Source organism: Sebastes umbrosus, chromosome 16 (assembly GCF_015220745.1).
Source record: "Sebastes umbrosus isolate fSebUmb1 chromosome 16, fSebUmb1.pri, whole genome shotgun sequence".
In the NCBI taxonomy this organism is placed as follows: domain Eukaryota; kingdom Metazoa; phylum Chordata; class Actinopteri; order Perciformes; family Sebastidae; genus Sebastes; species Sebastes umbrosus.
This window is the reverse complement of record NC_051284.1, coordinates 30,089,121-30,113,886: the sequence shown is the minus strand read 5'-3', so window position 1 is coordinate 30,113,886 and position 24,766 is coordinate 30,089,121. Positions and strand designations below refer to the sequence as shown.

The 24,766-nt window shown below is 43.7% G+C and overlaps 1 protein-coding gene across 1 annotated transcript in view; it reads left to right on the top strand.

Moving 5' to 3' along the window:
* Positions 1-24,766, top strand: part of LOC119504577 — a 108,810-nt gene that overhangs the window by 19,087 nt on the left and 64,957 nt on the right. The window contains exons 4-33 of the mRNA XM_037796821.1: positions 216-311; positions 410-487; positions 734-826; positions 1,841-2,043; positions 2,580-2,779; positions 4,651-4,751; positions 5,795-5,881; positions 8,250-8,363; positions 8,708-8,845; positions 8,947-9,111; positions 9,388-9,500; positions 9,898-10,066; positions 11,034-11,130; positions 11,266-11,453; positions 11,545-11,709; positions 13,018-13,158; positions 13,510-13,611; positions 13,772-13,954; positions 14,087-14,245; positions 14,816-18,445; positions 19,476-19,610; positions 19,922-20,047; positions 20,687-20,880; positions 21,799-21,880; positions 22,035-22,135; positions 22,241-22,361; positions 22,479-22,769; positions 22,894-23,489; positions 23,635-23,790; positions 24,035-24,185. Of these exons, the coding sequence (XP_037652749.1) occupies positions 216-311; positions 410-487; positions 734-826; positions 1,841-2,043; positions 2,580-2,779; positions 4,651-4,751; positions 5,795-5,881; positions 8,250-8,363; positions 8,708-8,845; positions 8,947-9,111; positions 9,388-9,500; positions 9,898-10,066; positions 11,034-11,130; positions 11,266-11,453; positions 11,545-11,709; positions 13,018-13,158; positions 13,510-13,611; positions 13,772-13,954; positions 14,087-14,245; positions 14,816-18,445; positions 19,476-19,610; positions 19,922-20,047; positions 20,687-20,880; positions 21,799-21,880; positions 22,035-22,135; positions 22,241-22,361; positions 22,479-22,769; positions 22,894-23,489; positions 23,635-23,790; positions 24,035-24,185 (8,175 nt within the window). The remainder of the gene's footprint in view (positions 1-215; positions 312-409; positions 488-733; positions 827-1,840; positions 2,044-2,579; positions 2,780-4,650; positions 4,752-5,794; positions 5,882-8,249; positions 8,364-8,707; positions 8,846-8,946; positions 9,112-9,387; positions 9,501-9,897; positions 10,067-11,033; positions 11,131-11,265; positions 11,454-11,544; positions 11,710-13,017; positions 13,159-13,509; positions 13,612-13,771; positions 13,955-14,086; positions 14,246-14,815; positions 18,446-19,475; positions 19,611-19,921; positions 20,048-20,686; positions 20,881-21,798; positions 21,881-22,034; positions 22,136-22,240; positions 22,362-22,478; positions 22,770-22,893; positions 23,490-23,634; positions 23,791-24,034; positions 24,186-24,766) is intronic.

Genomic DNA, 24,766 nt, shown 5'->3' with positions numbered 1-24,766 from the left:
AATAATTTTTTTATGTTATTCTAACAAATAATTATACCCAAAGTTGACCCTTTTTCGTGACCACCTCGCCACGCAGAATTAAAAAAAAGAAACATGAACATAACGGTTGTGGCGGTTGTTTGCCATCCCCCTGTGGTTGGCTCGTCAATATTGCGGTTATTGCCCTATGAAACATATATGCAATAAAATGTGTGTGTAATTCTCTGTTGTGACAGCGGAGGCCACCGTGTATGGTCCTGGATCTGTTCAATGATTTCCGTGATGGCTCCAAACTGTTGGACCTGCTGGAGGTGATGAGCGGCCAGCGCATCGTGAGTCCTCCTCTCAGTTAACATGCTTTAACCAACCAACAGACGACAGTTATAATGAACCAACTGACCGACTGACTCTCCGGTTGTGTTTTTTGCAGAGTCGGGAGAGAGGAAGGGGAATGTTTCAGCACAGGAGCAACATTGAGAAAGCCCTTTTGTTTCTAAAGAAGAAATCGGTAAATGGCACACTAAAGGGGCCCTTTAAGTGTCAAACATATGGGGAACTTTACTCCTGATATTAACAAAACCAGAGGGATGATAATTGTTATATGTACAAAATTTGATAACTGCTGCACCATCTGTTCGATTTTGGCTGGCATTGTTTACAGAGAATAATGAGATTATTCAATTTCTACAATTATTCTGTTCCTTCGTAGTGTCTCAATTCTGCAAGTTTGAAAAAAGTTCTGTTTTCTCCTCAGATCAAACTAGTCAACATAAACATTCCTGACATCATTGATGGTAAACCGTCCATCATCCTGGGCCTCATATGGACAATCATTATGCAGTATCATGTGAGTTTCATATGTTTCTTGTCTTTTGTGCTTCATGTTTTCCTCGTCGGTTTTCCTCTTTGATCTTTCTGTTTTTCCTCAACTCACTATTATTAGATTTGTAGTAGATTTCCTGGAGGAAGTTTCAAAGGATTTCTCAACCAACGATTATACCAAATTATTGGAGCAAGGAAACCAATTGTAATGCTAAAATTAACCCCTTACCATTCTGGAGGTGTAGTGGTGGGGTTACAGGGGGTGTTCAGGGGGAGATAGCAGGTCAACAGTAGATGTCACATAGAAGTGGTGTACATCATCTGAAAGCTGAGAACCTGAAGATTAATTTGAGATGCTGTTCAGCACTAAATTTAACCATTTTTTACCACTGGAGAATTGATAAAAATGATCAATAATCCCTCCAAAATACCACATTATACACCAAGACCTTGAGGAACACCATAGAAAAAGCCATGCTGTGATTTGGTTTAAAAAACTTTTGACATTTCTGCAGGAATTGTATTTTTCAGCGATCGGCTGGCGAGCACTTCTGTTGTGTAAACTGCTCAGAAACCCCCTTATTGTCAATCTAGCTAGGAAAGCCATCCATCCTCTGAATGCTCTAGGTCTCTAGTTTGATCCATCCATCCTCTGAATGCTCTAGGTCTCTAGTTTGATCCATCCATCCTCTGAATGCTCTAGGTCTCTAGTTTGTGGCTGTAAAGTTTCATGAGGCTGTGATTATCCTAGAGGTCACCACAAGGTCATTTTATACAGTGAGGTTAATGAAATGTCTCCTATGGGGACTAACATCATCACACATGAATACAGTTGGGCTCATTGGATCCACAAGAGTCTCAGCTTTACAGTCAGATTTATGTAATTCAAGACTGTTTAGGGACCCCAGTATGCAGAAATCTTGCTTGTTGTTTTATCCATTTGTTTTCTGTTGTTTTACACCTTTTTAACTTCTACTGAGTTTCCAAATATAAAAGGCTAAAATGTTAAACAGAAACTGTTTATCGGTGGTTTTCTAAGATCGAGGAGTTGGCCAGCGGCCTCTCGTTCAGTTCCCGTCAGTCCTCCATGGAGTCTTTGGCCAGTCTGGATTCGCGCTCCACCCTGTCGAGCCGCTCGGCCAGCAGCAGTCCCGTTCCTCCCAGAGGCTCGCCGCTTCACCACCGCTTCAGGGTTTCTGCCAAGAAGGCCCTGCTGCTCTGGGTCCGGGAACAGTGCCACAAGTAAAGCACCCGGTCAACTGATCAGTATTAATGTAACAAAGATGCATTTCAATGGGTTGTGTAGGGTTTATTTAGGGTTATGTTGATGTGTCGACTTGTCAAAGCCTTGAAAAAAACTCTAATTGATGCAGCGCTTCTGTTGTGGGCCAAGTATGGGATGTAAGGAGTGATGGGTTCCCACACAGGGACCTCTCTCATCATCTCCAGGTCTGGGCTAAAGACCAAAACCTGATCAGGGCTTTGCTGTCTGAGCTGTAGGCGTTCAGATGCTGCGGGCCAAAATCTGTTAAAATACTCTACTATATTCAGTACATGGGCTTTAATAGCATTTTTATTTCATTACTGTATAAATGTTTGAAATCCTTGTAGTTACTTGCTGCCATTTCTTAATATGTTTATATGTTTATCTATAAAAATAGCCTTTTCAGTGGCCATGGAGCTCTATAAGGATGAAATGGAAATGACAGACAGCTTTGGCAACATGAATGACCTGTATTATAATAATAATAGTTATGAGATGACCTCTTTCCCCTCAGAGCCGGCTGCTCAATAAGTGTGAAAGACTTCAAAGCCAGCTGGAGGAGTGGAGTGGTCTTCCTGGCCATCCAGTACGCTCTGCGGCCCGACCTGGTGGATCTGTCCAAAGCCAGGACCAGAAGCAACAAGCAGAACCTGGAGGAGGCCTTCCGCATCGCCGAGACGGAGCTGAGGATCCCCAGACTGCTGGAGCCGGATGGTGAGTAACTCAGCTCTAATGCAATATGTTAAAATATGATATGCACGTTTATGTCTCTGGATCCTACCACATAAATGTTCCTATAGGGGATATTATACAGGGCTTGAAATCATACGCTGTGTGAACTAGTGCTCCATTAGTACTTGTTAATATTGCAATAACTTTAACTACAATTAGGGTCAATAACCAATTTTACATTTAGTCTAATTGTTATTTTTTATGCACAAAGAAATATACCTTTTTTATGACAGCTTTTTAAAAATGTGAATAATAAACACAACTTTCTTCTTAGATGACCTGAAGTGACTATAACGTGTTTGTGTGCAGGCTGATGAGGTTAAAGTCATGTCAAACTGTGATGATGTATTTGCACATCCTGCCACTGGTCTTTCCACCGGCTCATATCGCCGTGAAACTACTGTAGAGGCCAATGTATTTTAAATCATTTTAACAAATATGATAAGCTGAAAGTGAAAACTAAATGCTTCTAAAGATGTTTGTACAGTAAGTGCTGTCTTTGGACATGTTTATATACAGTATATACTAGGGCCGTAAAGCGATATGACATGTTAAAGTAAATTTGATTTAACGCCACTAATATCTTCTCATAACACAACTTATGAGTTTTAGGTTATAGCAGGCTCAGTTTTAAAAGCTAAAGTGAAGATACAGTTATCATATGAAACTCTCTATGACAATATCTGTCATTGTTTTGTGTTGTTAACTGATTCACAATAATAAATATATACATCCATTTGCATAAAGCAGCATATTTGTCCACTCCCATGTTGATAAGAGGATTAAATACTTGACAAATCTCCCTTCAAGGTTCATTTTGAACAGATAAAAAATGTGTGATTAAGTTGCGATTAATCACGATTAAATATTTTAATCAATTGCCGTAGTATATACTGTACACACGGTTCCATTTTATCATTGTTGCTCTTTTTATGCCTCCGTGGCGGCGATGGGAAGGTCACTGTGACCTCACAAAAACCTTTTTTGGCCATAACTCAAGAATTCATACGCTAATTATGACAATTTGACACAAATGTCTAATTTAAAATAGGATGAAATGATGAAGTGATGACATTTCTGACAGACGTGGTTGCAAACTGCAACTTCACTGGTTGGTGGAGGCATACAACTGCAAGGCGGTAATTCTAGTTTATTTGTTTTTTAGATTGTCAACAAAAAAAACCTCATAGTTCATTTCCAGCTCTGCAAGTACATATATCCCATATCAGGTCAGGCTATATCGTTTTGCAATTTCTCTTTAAATTTCTTTGCAATTTATTAAGTTGTTATGAGTTTCACAACTCAGACTGGAACGTATTGACGATGTGTTTCACTTGATTGATTTATTTATGATTTATTAGCGAGTCCTCCACAATCAGTCTCACTTAACGCTAATGCTGCTAATTTCCTCCAAAGCTGTGTTTCATTCTTTTGTTCACGCAGCTCATCCCTCCACGCCTTTTGGTCCTGTAAATATGATTCATCAGATTATTTGTCACTGACGTACAGTAATTGATTTGGTGCCATGTGAATGTTTGTGTGAGTGTAGCTGAGTATTGTGGCAGAGCCGTGCCCAGCGAGCCTGAGGGCAAAGTGGGATGACGATCTGACAGTCTGCTGACTCGCCTTGCTGTTTGTATTCTTCAGTCTTATATAAAACCCTCACTTGTTCCACTCTGCCTGTTAGTTTGTTAGCAGACTTTTATCAGCCGGATGTTTTATAGACAGAGACGCTACACAGACTCCAGCGTTACACTCCACCAGCTGCAGCAGCAGCTTGCTCATGTGTCAATCTAAACTGTTGAGACAGTAGTGTGAGAGACTGATCATGGAGGATTGTGGTGTGGATGCAGATGTGGACGTTCGAGACCCCGATGAGAAGTCCATCATGACCTATGTGGCTCAGTTCCTGCAGTACTCCAAAGACCTGCCAGTGCCAGAGGAAGAAATGCAGGTCTGTATCACTGCACTGTTTTCTACACAAACATCACAGGGCAACATTTGACACTGCAGCAATGTTTGCAGACATGTTTTACTTTGACAACCAGCTCAGGTAGATGATTTAAACTTCTGCAGTGCACCGTCAACAATCAGGGTGCAGCTGAGCTCTTTCTAATCCAGTTCTGCTCGCTCACTCAGCATTGATTTGATGATTTGCAGAACAAAAGAAGTCTGGACATCACAAAATCAGGCAAAATTAGTCTGAAAAGTTTTTAGATGCCTGGGTAACAACAATATTATGCCACCTAGATATAAAAAAAGTATATTTCAAAACAGATTCTGTTCACGTTTAACCTCGATATTGACCTGCAAATCTCTAAATTAATGCTTAGTGGGTTCTTTTTCTTCAATCTGCTTCAATCTTTATGTTTGCAAAAGTCTGACTGATGATTTTGTGCTGTCGCCAAAATCAATATTTGAGAATAAAGATGGATATGTATGCAGCGTGCGTACACGTTCACACACACACGTTTAGCAGGAATCCTTTAAATCTGGTCATTAAAGACTATAAAGATATAAACCAGAGGTAGAGTATTTGACAGTACAACAATAGATGTACTGTGCTCAGCTCCTGTCACAACTCGTGTGCATCAAACAGTCTTGTAAACACTGGAGTCTTTGCAGTGATAGCGCTGCTCGTTACCTCGAATGCACTCTGTCTGTCTTTTCATTTCTGCAAATTAGCCAGAATGTATGCACATACCGATATATGTGTGAGAAATTGATATCAGCCTCCAATAATAAATCAGTCAGATGAATGTTTTTGGAAGTTGCATTGAAATAAATCTCAGCTTGCAAAGTATTTTAGCTGAATCCAAGTTGTATTACTTTTGGTTATCATGACTAATGTTAAGAAACTGTCTCTCTCTCTGCGTTGCCCTTCAATTCTCTTTGCCACTTCCCACAATAACTTTTTGTTTTCTGTTCTCTTTTCCCTTTTCCTTGTTTACCGTTTCCTCTCTTCCTTTCTTTTTCCTTCCCTCTTTTTCCTCCTAGACACAATACCTGACTCCTAAAAGTCCTTCTCCTGTCAACCTGCCTATTCACTACACTCCTGCTATTTCTGCTTCACCTCTGCGACAGGTAGACCTCACAGTCACGATCCACCTCTGTTTCATTTCTCACACAGTACCTTACACCTTAGACTAAATCATAATTAATATATGCGTAAATCTAAGAGATCTGATTTGCAGCAAACTTTTTGGGTGGTCAGATAATACAATAAAGATAATAAATATATGTATAAATGAAGGAATAAGCAAAAATGAATAATAAAACCATCTGTGGATACTAGAGTGATACATAAAAACCTGCCTGAATCGACTAAATCTCTGTCAGTGCCACACCCTCCCTGTCACTGCTGATGTTTTTCTGCGTTCATGCGGTGCGTTTGGAAACCCTCTGGCTTGCTGGTTTGCAACTGTCGGCCTCATTACTGTAGTGTCACACGACGTAAATCAGCCGCACCAAACCCTTGTAGCTAACGCAAATAACTTTAGATTTCATTACTAACGATTATGTCTCGTAAAGACACGCCAGGAAAGATATTTTTACAGCAGCTACTCAAATTAAAAAGTCAAGTCACTAAGAGCCAAGATTACCTTCATATCATGTGGTGGTTAAAAGCAGGACAGATCATGCAGAATCAAACTAGTTTGCCCTGTTCTCTGGGAAAGAGTCCAAAGCCACAGCGAGGGGTGTGTTTCTCAGCCTCCCATGAGATGAATAAAGCACTCACAGTGCAGATATTCCTTCCCTCCGCTGCGATCCTGCTGGTGTCGCCTGCTGCACAACCCATGACAGATGAGTCACAGTGGACTAAAACACCTGTCGGATCCGGTTTCTGACAAGATATCGGCATGTTTTGATGTGGCTCGTGTGGACTTTTGAGTTTTTAAATCTACCTTGTATGTTGTTACGTCACCCCCCCAAGAGATGTTTATGTTAGAATTAGGGAATAATCCTGCCATGATTGTGCAAGGGCTCAGGAATTTGTTCTGCAAAATGAGTCCAGATTTGAGAAATGCATCTAAAAAGAGTGTCTCTTGCTCTGCATATAATGCACAAAATATATATATATTATAAACATACCATAGACATTGCATCAAAGAATATCTTATCACTATGGCCTCAAACACCCCCTTTTACAGCAGAACAGGAGGTGGCAGTTGTACATGTTTCCATGTTCTTATAAAGAGTAAAACAACAACCACCTTGTTGCCAAATCAAACCTGTGTATGGGCTTGGTACTCTGCTGTGCACAGGCTTGCTTGAAGCGCAACACACATTTTGGCACACCATTCTGCCATTATGTTCTGTGTAAAGAATCTCATGACTGGTGTTGGTGCCTTGTGGGAAAGCTTTTTTTGCTTTGCTCTTTTGGTTTACTGCTGAATAAATAGAAACGTGTTTACAACATGTTTTAGCGCTATACAGAGTAGAACAGCTCTTCCTCTGCAGATACTGTTTTGTTGCTACCTGTTCTGGTTTCACTGGTTACTGTTCTTTCCACTGGTCTGGGATAAAACATAAACAAACAAACAGTCATGTTTGGGTATTGTTAAAGGCAGGGTTGACGATGTTCTCCAGTCTTCACTATTTGTAATATTGGTTGAAATGGTCTTTACACCCCGACAGAGATCCATTACTGATGAGCTCTGAAAAAGGACCGGAAAAGAGCCGTCATCTGTAGCTGCTGTAATCCTGTAAAAACGTCTACCAATCACTGCCTCGCGGTCTGCTTGGAAAGAACCAATCAGACGCCTCCCTGCCTCCCTGCTCGTACTCTACCCTTGGCGTGCAACAGCCTGAACTCAAAGTGCGTTGCCGCCGCACGTTTCCTGGAGAATGGAAGAGAAAACTCAGCCCTGCAGTAGCACTGCCGCGGTTACTTGTCATGAGGTAGCGTTGTTGAGTTGAGGTCCTCTCTCCGCTCTGTGTCTGTGAAGTAGTTACGATGCGGCGGTGCTCGTGCATGAAAATAGTTCATGTCTTTGCGTTTTTTTAATTTGTGCAATTGGACAATGTTTAGCTTCTGTCTTCCTTCCGTATTTTGACCTCAGCGTGAAAATAAAATAGCCAAGCAGCCCGAATCATTATTGTACAAGACGCCTCCTTTTCGTCCTGTCTCTAACTGTTTATTATTCATAACGTGTGGTTGGTTTCTGTCAGTCACCAGAATTTGATTTCCCCACATGGGTCCTGATGATGCAGGATGACAATCAAGGAGTTACCTGTCAGTCCGTGTAACTTCATGTTCACTTCATGTAACTTCATGTCAGTGTGAACAGGAACCAGAGCAGAACTAAAATGCAACAATCAGTATAATCTTTTTTTCTCTTGAACCAAACTACAGGTGTGAAATCACCCTAAATCAAACTAAATATCACTGATCATGACTAACAATGTGGCTAACTTAGTCAATAACTGTTGTTTTTGTCCACGTTGCCAGGCGACGCCTGATCGGAAGGCACAGGAAGTGACGTGCTGGCTGGTTCACGCCTACGAAGAGCTGCTGGAGGGATGGGACTCCACAGAGGGAGAGAGCTACTCAGAGAGATACCACGTACGTTTACAGCTTCACTGCTTCTTGTCTTATTAACTGTGGTGCATTCATATTGTATTATTACAACATGCCAATGATACAATCGCAGAGACAATTCGCAGTCTTTGTTGCACACCATTGCAAATTATATTTTTCATAAATGCTGTTGGTTTAATTTGCAGCAGCCTGATCAGGTTTTGTACCATAATGCCATATTTACCCGTCCCGTTTTCCAATCTAATCTCAACAATATCCTGCTGAGTATTATGTGCCATCAGTGTCCTGCAAAGAAAAGTGGATCCTTCAAATTTGTCAATGTTAACTGTACAGAAGTGGCAGTAAAGATGACCTCTTCCATCCCTCAGGTATTTCAGACCTTTCTGGTGTCCTTTAATGAGCAGCGGCGTCCCATCATGCCGTTGTTGACGGCGATGAGACGAACCCCGAAACCGAGCGAGGAGCAACGAGCACTCAGAGAGGCGTGGGACAACCTCACCGAAAAGGTCAGTTCCACTCTGGTCTCTTGCCCAAATCAAACCTAAAAAACAAAACAAAACAATTGAGACGTTGGTATGTATGTACCTCTCTCTCTCTCTTCGTGTAGCTACGTGAATACAAAGTGGAGCTGGACATGAGTCTCCCGTCCCCGTTGGACACGGTGGCTCGCTGGCTGCTGAAAACGGAGAAGGCTCTGGCCGAGGAGGACGGCGATCCACAGGACCACGGCCGAGCCGCTCACGACGCCAGGGAGAAACAGGAGCTCCTCAAAGTGAATATTTACTGCATCCGTCCCCCTAGACTTTACGACTACAGGAAGTGAAATAAACAATGATACTGACTTAGTAAACTCAGGTTCCTCAGGCAGGGTTTTCCCCATTTAAGACATAAATAACCTCTGCAGAGTAGCCCTTTTACTCTGAGTGTTCATTATTCACACAAACTCTCCTCCGTAAAGCATTAACTTATAGACTTTGATGAGCAGCAATGATTCTGTATTCATATGTATACATAAATATTCATGTGAATGTGCTCGCTGTCCCTGTAGGTGTGCATGGAGGAGATGCCGCAGCAGGTGAAGACCTTCCAGTCCTTCCAGAACCAAGATGAGTACGGAAACATGATGGTTCCCGCTGACAAGATAGATGAACTAAAGAGGAGGTGAGGGCGCTTTATCAGCTGGACTCTGTGTGTTCATGTGTGAAATCATATGTACTGTACAGACAGTGCTTGGATTGATTACTTTCCTTAAAGGTACTCTATGTAACTCCGGCTCCGGCGTCGGACCTTCAGTTAGAACGGTATCAAATGTTGTTTCAGGGAGACAGTGTTGATTTGATACTGATACCGGAGAAGCAAACTGAACTTTAAGATTGTGGATCACGCCGGTGTATTTTAGGAATGTTGGCAATGAATCATGGAAATGTGAGATTTCCAAGGCCACTGACATTTACAACATTATACAATCGATTAGGTTTCAAGTTGTACAACAGAAAGTTTGTTCTCATTTTGATGAAGTTCACACAACTTTATTTGTGGACGTCTTCTTCTTCACCAGGTTCACCAGCGTGAGAGTGACTGCTAAATACCATGGGATCAAGCTGGAGTACCGGGAGCAGCGCCACACAGTTTTGGATGTGTTGGGGCAGATCAGGACCAAGCTGCGGGTCTGGAAGAGGCCTTACATCTCCCCAGAGGCTGTCAGGGTGTTGCTGACAGAATGGCATGTGAGTGGATCTGGGATGTTCGGGAAATTATTTCATTTATTGGTATTGGATTGAAGGAAGTGGTACGATGGTGCTTAACACATATGTATTTTATTTTGGGTGATAGTTACAACAGCGTATAAGGGACATTGTAGGCAAAAAAAAATTAAATACAGAGCTGGAAAAGGGGGATAATATTCAGAAAAAAAACTCAGAATTCCTGAGATTAAAATCTTATGTTTATGAGAAAAAAACGTTAATATTTTCTGAGATTAAAGTGGTAAATTTACAAGAAAAAACTCACAAATATACAAGAAAAAACCTTGAATATTTTCTGAGATCATGAAGTTGAGAGTAAATCTCTGAAATTGTGCGAAACCGTGGTAACGCCATCCGGCATCTGAATTTTGTTGCTCCTAAAGTAGTGCTAACAATGGCCTCTGAGCGAGGTGAAGGTCCTGAAAGATACACGTTTTGTTTAATGTTCTTTTATGCACATAAATAAATACTAATGTAATTGTTATATTTTGCACTTTTTACCACGGTGTTTAACTGTGGAATCTCTGGTGTGATGAGGTGGATCCAACCTTGCAAAGGGAAGCGATGTGGTTCCTTGACCCGAGTTTTTTTCTCGTAAATTCAGAGTTTTGTCTCTGAATATTACCCCCCTTCCTCTGGCTCTGCAATATCTATCTCAGTATAATAATAATAATATCTATTTTTGACCTACAATGGCCCTAATACGCCGTCGTAGACGGTATCCTAATGCTAAGGTAATACTAAACATGAAACGGCTAACCTTAGCAATGATAAATGCTAAACATCTGACAATAATCAGCAGAGAGAGACTGACCGTAAAGAGGAGAAACCCTTTTGATTTTGGTAACAGCATGATCGTTCCTCTGGTGCCAAAGACGCTGTTTCTGCTGTGTAATGAGCATGGCTGTTATGGACCTTTATTTTGTAACATTTTTGTATATGTTCACAGGATGTGGTAAACACACAGGAGCTACCATCTCTGCTGGAAGCAGCTCTTCATAAGCTGAAGCAGGTTTCTGAGAAATATTCAAGCAAATCTGCCCTCGGTAAGTCTGCCTTGTCTGTTTTATGACTGTGTGTTGTTTGAACACTCTGAAACCTTTCCCTGGTGATCTCAGGCCAGTTGGATGGCCATGGATTCATTTTGTAGTTTTTGACGGCTGTTTCTTTGTGCTCCTCAGCTGCAGATTACCACCACGTCAGTCAGCAGGTGAAGCAGGTGGAGGAGGACACCGCTGTGGTTTTGGAAGAGGTGACCACGACCAAGAGCACCATGGGACGGGTGCTGTCTGCCTGGGACACCTACAGCGACTGCCTCAGCTCCCTGCAGGCTTGGCTGGCACAGGGCTCTGTAACACACAGACCTGAGGTATACAAGTAGAATGTAATATGATATATTGTTCAGATAAATATTCCTCCTCTCTGTTGATTAAGATTGCTATATTCATGGTTTTGTTAAGGTGACGTCTGAGTCCATGGGTGAGTGGGGCTCCCGACAGGCCCACCTGAACGAGGTGGGGAACTTCCTGATCGAGTCAACTGACCCTCAGACCAGCAGGAGCCTGGTGGAGGAGCTGCGCAGAGTCAACATGCACTGGGCCGAGTTCTTCAAGAGGAACGCACTTGTAAGTTACAGAACAAGAACAACCTGGTTGGTGAGAAACATTAAATGTCAGGCTGTTCGATTATTGCCGTTTGTTTTGTTTTTTATCACATCTCCAGCATGATTGAAACATGCATTTGCTTTTCAAGTTTGTTGTTTGTTAATTTGATAAAGCATGCACCATACCACCCTCTTATATATTTCATTTTCTGCCGTGCTATTTCTTTATCAGGGCGAGTGTCTTTATTGTTATATGACGGCTTACTTTCGTCTCTGTTTCTTTGTTGTTAAGTGACAGCAGGGATTTTGGTGACTTAACGCCTCAGCCCTTTGGAATTGAAGCTATGTTTGCCCCATTGTTGTCATTATTCCCACGCTGTGATATTAAGGAGTGACTTCCAGTTTGAAAGTTTGTACTCCACCTTTACTTATTGTGTGGAGGTAATTATAAATGCAAGGCTTTCATAAGGTGCATTATCATACGGCTTCTTTGATTTCTCAATTTGCATATTGGAGAGGTGTTATAAATACATCAGTGACTATTTCATCTTGTCCACTGTGATGTTAAAGTACAGGAAGCAGGTGTCCAATAAAGGAATATTTCACCCACAAAATGACCATTTGTGTATCAAATACTTACCCCGTGTTACCTTGAATTCTTGAAGAAAACTTTGTTGTCTCTTACGCCTCCACGGTGAACGAAGAATCAAAAAACGGAGAAAAGTTTTGATGAATTGAAGTAAATGGGGGCTGCCTTTAATAACAGCAAAACTATATCAAAACATCCGTTTTCCTCACAAACAGTCTCACGCTTGTGCAGGCGAGTCCGAAGTGTTTTAAATAGTCAGGTTTTAGCGAAGATGCATGTGTTTGTGAAGTAGTGAGCATTCGACTGGATAAATGAGACTTGGATTATTCTGCACGAGTTGCGTGAGAGTTCGTAAACGGATGTTAGGATATAGTTTTGTTCTTGTTAAACACGGCCCCCATTTACTTAAATTCATCAAGACTTGTAGCTGTTTTTTTGATTCTTCATTCACCGTGGAGGCATGAGAGAAAAACAATGTTTTCTTCAAGAGTTTAAGGTAACACGTGTTGAGTAATTGATAAACAAATGATAATTTTGTGGGTGAAATGTTCTTTTAAAATGTTATATAAAAAAGTATATATACATTACTATAAATAAACTAGTGTGTTATGGTTCTATCTAACTGTCCAGACACTTTTCTGATTGGCGTATCTGCTACAAGCTTCTGTTGTTTGTTCGATTATCGTATTTGTCTTTTATATCTACCTGATATTTAACAGCGTTACTTTTGCTCTTTTCCAGGACAGCACAGCTGAGCCCGGTGCTGACGTCCAGGCCAGACCCCAGGGCATCCGAGCTCTGATCGGAGAGGCCACTCTCATTCTCAAGGAGCCTCTGGAGGTCATGGCAGCTCCCCTACGCACCTACAGAAAAAGATTACAGGTAGGACTAATGGCTGGATAAATTACACCTCGACAGGGTGGAGTAGAGTCATAGCTGTTCTTAACTATTAACTGTCTGTTAAAATTGATTTTATTACAAGATTAAGTCAGTAACAACCTCCTGCTAAACAGCTAGTGCAGCAGAACTGTTTTCATTAATCAGAAATACTAATTAAGATCTAAGAAATCAACAAAATCAATGAGATTATTTGATAACAGAGTGTAATGTTTAGATTTGAAACAGCAGTCTGGTCAGAATTAGAAATAACAGATCTCAGGATGCAGTGTTCATTTCACTTTAGCTGACCAGATATGTCTCTCTAGGATTGATTGTTTACTTTCTTTCCTTCAGTTCGTAATGAGGAAAATAAAAGAAGTGGATCTTGAGGCTCTGGCTCCCTCCCCAGAATGCCCAGCGGATCAGTTACAGATGCTGAAGCTCACTATACCTGAAGTATGAATTTTCTTTTTTCCTTTTAACACTTCCTTCATGCAGCTGTGTTCATAAGCATTCACGTCTTTATGTTTTGGCTCCCTGTTTATCCCTCAATAGCCACTGGCAGCTACCATCTGTGAATGTACATCATTACCATCCGTTGCCTTAATGTCCCCAGGTGATGCAGACGTTGTGTGATGCAGAACAGGTGTGTACAGAGCTGCAGCACAGTGTGTCGGGTCTGGACAGTCGCCTGGCTGAACTCCTGTACTGGGAGACTGAGGCCCGGGAGCTCTACCAGCTGCTGAGGGCTGCAGAGCGACAGCAACAACAACAGCGGGGCCAGGACCCTCGAGCCAGGGTAAGATCATCCACAGAACAGATAGAAAGGTTGTTCTGCTGTGACTATATCCAGATGTGTTAACTCTGAAACTGTCAAAGCTCCAATACTTATGTGGAATTGAGGAAACGCTAACACCATTAATTCCACCAGGCCCTGATTTCCCGCGGTCTGCAGCTGGAGGGTCAGGTGGTCACAGAGGAGCAGGACCTGCAGGTGTTGGTGATGACGAGTCAGACGAACTCTCCCATCCAGTACCTCCACGCCTCCGCCATGCAGGACCGAGTGCGAGCCGCTGTTGCACAGTCACAGGTCGGTTTTCTTTTTGTAATAGTGTTGATTTAAAACCCGTACTTTATTCATTCATGGAGCTCTGCAAGTCACTGCATGTTCCACAGCTCTGTCCTGAACATATTTCAGAATAAAAGCCTCATTTTAACCAATGAAGGAATTCTGTACAGAAAAAGCACTTTAGTGCTTTTATTTTGAAATGAAAGCAGGATGTGTTGATTTAAAAAGACACGCGTCTCACGCGGGCAGTGTGGCTGCTCTAACCTGTTAACACGGAAGCCAAAATAAAAAACAACAGGTAACGCAGCCGCCTCATGCTCCTGACGTTCCCAGTTTGGCCGAGGCTTTACTCTGTGACTCTTTGATTTTTGTAGTTATAAAAAAAGGGGTTTTCCAGATAAATTCCCTCTATAGATTTGAACTTGAGGGGGTGGATTGTGTCCTACATATGTTAAGGCCATTTCCCTTTTTGTAAATTGACTGAGCAAGCCATTGATCATTACTTCAGACAGTAAGAAATGAGCCAGATCATATTAATATGATATAATTACAATGTCAGGTTTTTTTTAATGTGTGTGATTTCAATTTCAGGAAGCTGTAGGTATGCTGAGCAGCCTGGGAGCCAGAAGAGACAGAAGCAGGAGCCCTCCAGAAGGGTCTCCTCCATTTAAAGTCTTTAAACAGGCTAAAGACTCAGTCAAATGGCCGACTCAGCAGTCCGAGACAAAGTTAGTTCAGGGTCATGGAACCTTTGTGCCAAAGATAGTGGTGCAGGAGTACAGAGAAGAAAAGGTGACTTCTCCTCCAATGCCATATACCTACGCACAAGCTGTGAAGCAGACTGGGACAAAGTCGCCACCGGAAGGGGCCGCTGTAAAAATACAGCAGCAGACTCGGGAACAAGGATTGATACAGCAGCAACAGCTACTGCAGCAAGAACAAGTTAACAGACGGACGGAAATGGAGCTACAACAGCAAAAAGTGCACCAGCAGGGGGCGATGCAAACACAACCACAACAACGGCAAGAACAACAGGTGGAGCAGCAGCAGCAGGTAGAGATGCATCAACATCAAGTTCAGCAGCAGGTGGTAACAGAATCACCAGAGCCCCAAGAGCAGACTTCACATCACCAACCACCTGTAAAGAAACCGATTCTTAGCTCCCAGGAGCTTCAGAGCAGAAAGACCCAGGCCATGAAGAACCGGCCCTGGCTTCAGAAGGGAGAGCATAAAACTCCAGAACGGGATTCCACGCAGGAACCTGTTCAGACTGGACAGACTCAGCTACAGTCAGACAGAGAAACAGTGGTAACGGTTCAGGTTGTTTCACAGCATACAGCGACTGCCAGGTCACAGACTGAGGAACATGCAAAGGTTAGTAAGCAGCCACAACAACCGCAAAAAGAGGAGCAGCAAAAACAAAAGCAGCAACCTCAAAATCTAGAGCAGTTGCAGCAACAACAACCACAGCAGCTGGCAAAACAGCAAAAGCAACAGCAACAGTTGCTACAGCAGCAACAGGAAAAACAACCACAGCCTACTGTAAGAAAGGCTCAACCAGATTCAGACGCTAAGACTAAATCCCAGACTGTAACTGTGGCTACGCCTCACCCACAAACGAAGGCCCAAAATCAGTCACAACCCCAAACTATGGTTCAGTCTAAATCTCAGACAGTGGTCCAAGTGCAGTCCACAAGTGTGTCCCACACTACCGCAGACGGTCAGCAACCAATGAAGACCATGTCCCAAACCAGAGTGAGCCAAGGTCAGTCACAGACACAAGTTCTTCCACAGCCTCCTGGCCCCATGAAGACACATTCATTGACCCAGACCCAGGTTCAGAATCAGTCCCAAACATATGTCCAAGCTGGACCTCAGCCATCTATGCAGCCACAGGGTCCAGTCCATGGCCCAGCTGTAGTTCAAGTGCAGACATGGGCGCAGGTCAGACCTTCTTCCCCTATGCAGGCTCCACTGCAGGGCCAAATTCAGCCTCCTGTGCCATCCCATATTCAGCTTCGTAGTCATCCACAGTCATGGTCCCCTGTCAGGTCACCCTCCCCTAGGCCACCAACACAAATCCATCCTCAGTCCATGGCCCAGCCTCCAATCCATCCTCAGTCCATGGCCCAGCCTCCAATCCATCCTCAGCTGACGGCACAGTCTCAAATCCATCCTCAGTCGATGTCACAGGCTCAAATCCATCCTCAGTCCATGATCCAGTCTCAAATCCATCCTCAATCAATGCCCCAGCCTCAAATTCATCCTCAGTCAATGCCCCAGCCTCAAATTCATCCTCAGTCAATGTCACAGGCTCAAATCCATCCTCAGTCCATGGTCCAGGCTCAAACCCGTCCTCAAACCCATCCTCAATCCATGGCCCAGGCTCAAACCCATCCTCAGTCCATGGTCCAGGCTCAAACCCATCCTCAGTCAATGGTCCAGGCTCAAACCCATCCTCAAACCCATCCTCAATCCATGGCCCAGGCTCAAACCCATCCTCAGTCCATGGTCCAGCCTCAAACCCATCCTCAGTCCATGGCCCATCCGCAAGCCCATGCCCAGCCCATGGTCCAGGCCCAAACCCATCCTCAGTCCATGGCCCATCCTCAAACCCATGCCCAGTCCATGGTCCAGGTCCAGCACCCAGGCCATATTTCCCAGAGCCAAATCCGTGCTTGGACTCAAGTTAGAGTTTCGTCCCCAGTGTCTGTCCATCTTCCACAGGCTACAGCACAACCTCCACTTTACCCCCAAGGTTACTCCCCGGGTCAGTCCCCAACCCAGCAGTGGACACAAGACCCACAAAACCAAGCCATTGGCCAGCACAGGCATCCAAGTCCACAACCATACCCTCAGCAAATAGTTCAAGCTCCACAGTCTCAGGCTTATCCAACAGTTCAGTGGCCCCAAGCTGGGCCTCAGCAGGGACCTCCAGTCAGGCCACCCGGGTATTCTCTCACGGGGCCATCGTATCAAATGCAAACACAAACCCAACCCTGGGCTCAAACACAACCTCAAATGAGACCCCAGAGTCCCATGCAACAACAATCTCAGATGAGTGCTTATAATTTGTTTCATATCCAGACGCAACAAGGCCAAGTTCAGCAACAGACTTGGGTTCAGGCACCACCTCAGCTTCAGCCACAGCCTTATCCCCAGCCTCAATCTCAGCATTATTCGCAGGTTCAGCATCAGCAACAAACTCAGAGTCACCCTCAGATGCAAGCTCAAATACCTCCCCGATCGCAACCACCACACCAAGCCCATCAGCAGCTTCCATTGCAGCCTCAGCTCCAACCCCAGCTGCAGGCCCAGTCCCAAACAAACATCCAGACACAGTCATCGGTACAAGTAAAGTCTCAGACCCAAACTCAGCAGCCTCAGCTCAAGCTTCAGTTCCAACAGCCACCTCCACAGCCAAAGGTTCAGTCACCAACTCAACCAAAAGATGAATCACCTCCACAACCCAAACCTCTGGCTCAATTAGCACCACAACGAGACATTCAATCACCAAGTCAACCTAAGGTTCAGTCACCAACCCAACCCAAAGCTGAATCACTGCCACAGACCATACCGGAGCCCCAGTTGCCACTTCAACCCATGGCTCAGTCACCAATCAAGGCTGAATCACCACCACAACCCAAACCACAGGCCCAAACAACACCACTACCCGAAGCTCAATCAGCAACTCAACCCAAATTTCAGTCACCAACCCAACCCAAGGCCCAATCACCACCACAGACCCAAACAGCACCACTACCCAAAGCTCAGTCACCAACTCAGCCCAAGGCCCAATCACTGCCACAGACCAAACCGCAGGCACAATTTCAGGCTCAGTCACCACCGCTACCCAAGGCCCAAACTGCAGCACAATCTATGGCTCAATCACCCCCACAGGCCAGACCTCAGACCCAACCACCTCCACAGTCAAAACCTCAGTCTCCTCCGCAACCCAAACCTCAACAGCCCCAAACTATTCTCCTCTCCCAGGTCAATGTGCTGCCTCAGTCACTGGCGGAGTCACCAGACCTGTGCATTAAACCTCCGGCCCTGGCCCAGGCGCCTCCCCAGGCCTACACGGAGGCTTACGCCAAGGCCCAGGCTCTGGCCAGAAATGGCTTTGAGGAGGCCAAGCACTGTCTGCAGGAGCACATCCTGGAAACCATCAACGTCTTTAAAAACAAATGTACAACGGCCGAGCAAGCATCAGCAAAAGAGGTAAATTTAATCTCTACTGTGTTGTAATATTATAATCAATGAGTAACCTTAATTAGTAAGTTTTAATCTGCAAAGTTTCCATGCAATTAGAGGTCTGTTTTAGTACTTTATACTGCCAATTAATGTGACAGTTAAATACATATTTTCCTCTTACCTGTAGTGCTGTTTATCAATCTAGATTGTTTTGGTTTTGGCACTCGTCAAAAAAATACATTTGAAAAACTCAACAGCAACGTCTCTTTCCAGAAATCGTGACCCATTTAATCAAGATAATCCACAGAGCTTGTTGTGAGCAGTTTCATGTAAGAACTATTTTCTTTCTACCAAACTACATCTGCCAACCGTATCACCGCACAGAAGGAAGCGTGCACCTAAACATTAATGGCGTCCTTCTCGGCTGAGCTTTAACGTTAGCCAGCTCAGTGGTGCTAGGTGAGCTAGCAGTATAGATGCACGCTTCCTTCTGCGCGGTGATACGGTTGGCAGATGTAGTTTGGTAGAAAGAAAATAGTTCCTACATGAAACTGCTCACAACAAGCTCTGTGGATTATCTTGAGTAAATGGGTCACGATTTCTGGAAAGAGACGTTGCTGTTGAGTTTTCCAAATGTATTTTTTTGGCACTTTGAGCACCAAAAGCCGAGTGCCATATAGGTCAGTTATATTGTAGCCAGACATCTCTATGATATCTCCAACACTTGGCAACTCACACCAAAGCAATCCAGATTGATAAATAGGACTACAGTTATGAGGGAAACTATGTTTTTTGTTTTTTGTTTTAAACACTCAGTGGTGAGTTGGTCTTTCTTGGGGAAAAAACTTATGGCGCACCGAAGGTGAAGAATTAAAATAGATAAAAACTTGATGCTGTAATAACTTTTAAAGGGGAGATATTTTAGATAAAATATGCTAAAATGAACACACTACTTTGCTTTTCTCCTGTTACAGTTTTTAACTGAAGTTTCTAAGTTTTGAATCATTTTCAAGGAGCCAGTCAGTCTGCAATTATATGAATGCCTTTTACCCTTCAGGAGACTCTGAAGACCCTGGACCCAGAGTTACTAGAAGAGTTCTTGAGAGCGACCAAGGGCATGGAGGCCTTTTGTACCCCGTCACAGCTCAGAGACATGGAGTTCTTCACCCAGTCTGTCAGGACGCAGTGGGAGGTAGGACACACCCACTGATTGGGAGATTGGTGTTCATGTGTGGGACTTTAATTACTGTTAATAGGCGCATGATCACATTTACTAGTTTTAGTGCGGCTTTATCGTGATCTTTGAGGTTAAAATGTGTCAGCATGTGAATGCCAATCATTAATGTACTAAAACAGTTTCTGCTTTAGTCAGCTTTAGATATGAATCTCAGCAAATTGTTTATTCACATGCATTTACAGCTTTCATATGATAAACCTTTTATTGAATACTATGTTCTAACATGTCATGTGGTTGTTTTGAACTCATTTTATTTTATCTCCCAGGCTGTGAGAGCTGAGATCTCAGGCTTTGTGAAACAATTACGTTTTGAAGTAACAAGGAAAGACTTTAACAAAGCTGCACTGCAGTGTGAGATGCACTTAAGCTCCCGCTTAGAAAACCAAGAGCAGGTAGCTAAATCCCCAGAGCTTGTACTCTTGGCTGGTGTGCTTTGGTGGATGGGAACACAGCCAGTTGATCTGCTCTGCTTAACTAACACTTTTTTCCTCCGTCTTCTTTGTATGCCTCCAAGGAGACTCTGTCAGTGGGACTTGGTAATTTCAATACTTCTTTCTGTTTGCTCTATAAGAGAGTGCTGTTTACAGTCGCATATAACCCTATTGAATTTGATGGTAACTTACTGGGCCAGAAAAGACATAACACAACATAAAACATCTAAATTAACTAATTTATATGAAATTCTCAGCAGTTGTACACTTAAAGTAAAGAAGAAATCACATTTTTGAAGATGAAAACAGCATTCTTTTATTTTTTCTGCAGTACATCTGTGGGCTGCTGTCATCTGGGGGTTAACTTGTTTGTTGTATGAACCAAGCTTAAGACATAAATGTGATTCTGTAATATTAGATGCCGTTAAGCAAAACAAGCAAGTTAAAAATTACATTTTAAGTCGGTTCAGATTTGTATAGATAAAAAAACTGAACTAAAACAAAATAGGTTTCTAAGTTTCAGTAGGTTCGAGTTGATAGTATTAATCATCTGGCTTCAAATCCAGTTATTAACATGTGTGTTTATTTAACATTCACCAGGCTTGTTTCTCAGCGGAGGGAAGCTTTGCCCAGGCAGGGCAGCACCTCGAGGCCCTGAAGGAGCTGTGTGACACCCTGAGCCCCGAGGACGCTCACCGCCTGGCCCAGACTCAGCTGAGGGAGTGTGAGACGAGGCTGGCTGCCATCCAGCGACAGTTCAGCGGAGACCAAGAAGCACCACTCCCTGATTCTAGGTATCATTAAAGCTATAATATATCACTTTATCACGCATTAAAATGTCTAAAAACGACTACACCCATGTTATATATTTTGTTGAGTTGTATACTTTCGTTATCCCAAATGTTTCCAACAATTCTCAAACCTGAGAAATTCTTAATTTTAATCAAGATAATGGTCCATTTTATTTGGTTTCCTGTCAAGGGCGTTATATCTCCTTTGTTTTTGTTTACCAGAAGCTGTCATTAATTTACTTTTTATCAAGTTTTAAGTCACATTTATACAATACACTTTTTAGATCTAGGTGGTTTTAACTATATATTGGATCTGAAGTTATCAGACAAACAAGCTGAGTAAACGTTAGCTGCAGCTCGGCTCGCAGCCTCTCTGGAACATCCTGTGTCCGCCGAACAGCGTTGGAGGAACACTGATTTTTTTATAGTGAAGCTGCTATATTCAGTGTCTTTTATGGTTTTAATCAGCGGGTCCTTTTGTTTTGGAGAGGAGGAGACCTCTGCTGATAAAAACCTAAACAATGAACACTGAAGGAATCCTACTTCATACTTCACAACGTCACTAAACTTTGTCTTTTGTTATTGTTGTGATTGAGAGATTTACATATTGTGCACTTAAGTGTGAAATGCAGTCACAGCAGTAGACAGTGAGCAAGTACCTACGTGTGTAGCTGAATTACAGTATCTCATCCCACCGGCAGAGTTTTTCCTTGTCTTAAAAAGTCTGAATATGAAGTTAAAATATTAAACTTGATGTTTGGAGATGAAAGTGGATTATAATTTCTTTACATCTGTTATTTGTAGGTCATGAAGTCCTTCAAACATCTGTCTTTAAACATCCCAAAGACACTGTTGGATGTTTAAAGACAGATGTTAAAGGGAAACACGAGGGAAATTATTATCTTCATTTCTGTCTCACAGGATTCCCGTTGCCTTCAGCGAAGATCTGAGCACAGAAAAGGAAACCACAAGACCAAGTGACAAACCTCAAATCTCAGCTGAGGTATAACTCTTTATATTGAACTCAACAATTCAATTAAAGCTGCTCTAGAACATTTGCAGACCATGCTAGCACTTCTCCAGTCTTCTACGGACGTCCACTGAGCAGCTCCAGAGGTTTGAAATAACAGAAAACATGCTATTACTCTTTTTTTCAGATGTTTCAAGTGGCAATGAAGACAGTCGGTGTGGAGAGGAGGGAGGTTGAGAAGCAGACGTCTGTAGAGGAAGAAGTCACCAAGAAGGAGGCTTTAGAAAGGTAGACTGAATTTATCACAGCTGATAAGCTATAAACTATGAGGAGGTCATCATATTCCATGTTTAACTTGTTGTCTTTGTTTGTTTTAACTTCTAAAACCTCCAGATATGAGAATGGTAAGAGGTCTCTGCAAGCCCAACTGGCTAAAATCGAACAGAGCATCAAGGATGTCCCGTCTGACTCCGTCTCTCTGAAAGGCCTCCACACACGGCTCCAGGAAATACAGGTACGATAGCAGATATATAGATATTAACTCTTTAGTGGACAATTGTTTAGGTACTTTATTTTCTAAGTGAGTCAATAACCATGACATGCCAGTAATCTTGAGTTCTTTCTTTCACAGTTCTTGAGGCAGGAGACAGAGTCTCTGTGGTCCGAGTACGCAAACCAGTGCTCCCAGTTGAGCGGGAACGCTGGTCTGGAGCAGGAGAAGGCGGAGCTGCAGGAGCAGTGGCGCGGCCAGCAGTCCAAACTTCAGAAGAGGGGCAGCTCGCTGGGCGACGCCCTCCGACAGATCGACTCCACCGAGAACCACATGGTGGACTTCACGGACCGCCTGGACCGCTACCTGAGACAGCCCAAAGACATCACCGCCTTCACACTGGCCAACACCAACATCCTGAAAGATATCAAGGTCCTCCCTCAGCCATGAATACCTTTCTCTTGTGTTTCTCAGTGGGACCTTTCTGGTTAAATAAAGAATAAATAAATAAAAACGATCTTATCTCATTCTAAACTTTGTCTCCTTTTTGAAACAGGAACTGGATGACAACATCCAGAGCGAGTTGGACCAGCTGTCCCGTCTAGACCCTGAATCCAGCGACCTGGACCCCAGAGACTGCTTGCCTCTGTCCCGTGAGGTGGTGACTCACAGAACTAGCCTGGATCAGCTCAGACAGCAGGTCCGGAAGAGTGAAGCAGCTGCCCGCGCCCTCGACCGCTTCCTCATGTCGCTGCGTACCGTGGACGAAGACATCTCCGGGGTCCAAGGCGCCCCTTGCAGCGACACCGTGGTGCTGCAGGACTGTCGCTCCAAGCTGGCTCTGATCCGGCAGAGCATCGACAGTCTGAAAGAAAAGGCGCCTCAGCTGGATGTGCTCCTGCAAGGCGCCCGGCTGACGGTCACCAGGGACGGCGTCCCGGCCTCCTGCCTGGACATGGTGACCGCCCTGCTGAGGAGGCTGGAGGAGGCCGACAGTGGGCTGGCCAGCCAGCAGAAGGGCCTCCAGAAGGAGACGCAGAGCAGATCGCTGGGCCTGAGGAAGAGGACACAGCTGGGGGAGCTGAGGAAGCTGCAGGAAACGATCGAGTCACAAGGCCTGAAGGAGCCCACCATACCGGCTGTGCAACACAGGTGTGTCTTTATGCTGATGTAACAACACTTCATCTTTCTTTTTAAAGCCCTATTTCCAAGAAGTTCCTGGTGATTTTCATAGGATTGCTTTTCAAGGAACTTTCTTAAATTAATGTCTTGATAATAATCCTGTAATATTTCCCAGGCTGCGTGGCCTGTCAGATTTGGAGGGTCAGCTGCAGGCCCAGCTCGTAGAGATCCAGAACCTCCGAGAACTTCAAGAGAAACAGGGAGGAGGAGAAGAACTCCTTCAGGAGCTGGAGACGCAGTGGAAGGAGACGCAGAGAGGTTTTTCTGACAGGTACGTCAGGCAGCTCAAGTTACTAAATAAATGGTGAATAACTAAATTAAGCCATGAAGAGGAAATGTAACTTCTACTGGATATGGACGTCTTCAATAAAAATGGTGATATTAGCCAATAGGATATTCGTTTAGATGCCGAGGTGAATGCTGACAGCTGTTCATGGCTACGTTTGGCTAAAAGCAGTGTATGTGAGGCCGACAGCAGGTGAGACATCCCTTGTGTTATTTCCGCCTTCTTGCAGGAAGAAGCAGTGCAGCGTCCTGCTGGAGCTGCTGAAGAAGTTCCAGAGCTGCCGCAGTCACCTGAGCAACACCATGCAGAAAGCAGAGCAGACCGTCGGTGATCAGGCCTCCTACCTGGGCAAGGACAACCTGCAGAGAACTATTACCAAGGTCAGTCCACAAAACCAACCCCGTTCATTAGCAGAATTCCCTCAGGTGCTGTTGATAAGATTCACATATAATAAGAGTGTGTGGACACACAAGGTTCAAGTTAAAGGTTCATTTGTTGTCATTTTACAGCATACAAATGCAGTTGTAGTTCCTTTATGCTACACAAAAAACAGCAGCAACAAAATCAACTTTGACTACGTTTGAGCACCAAGCATCAGACACAGACTTGATTTATAAAACAGTTCTTTACAAACAAGATTAAAACAGTTTAAGATCATGAATAAGAGGCAACATTTAAAAAGTATATGTACTGTGCTAGCCCGTTCTCACTCCCAATATAAGGCGTCAAATACAGCAGCTTGGTCAGTGGCTCTACGCCTCAAACTATGACGCTCTACGTAGTTGTAGTTATGGCGGGAGTAAAGGAAGAAGTCAGGTGACGTGGTATAAAGAGCGATAAAGTCTGCCACGTCATTTGGCCTTCACCTCGCTATGTTTGGTTGTGCCTGTACTGTTGATGCCATGCCGTGCCGCTACGCGTTTAAGGCAGCGAAACACCTCTCGACTTTTCAGTGGAACAC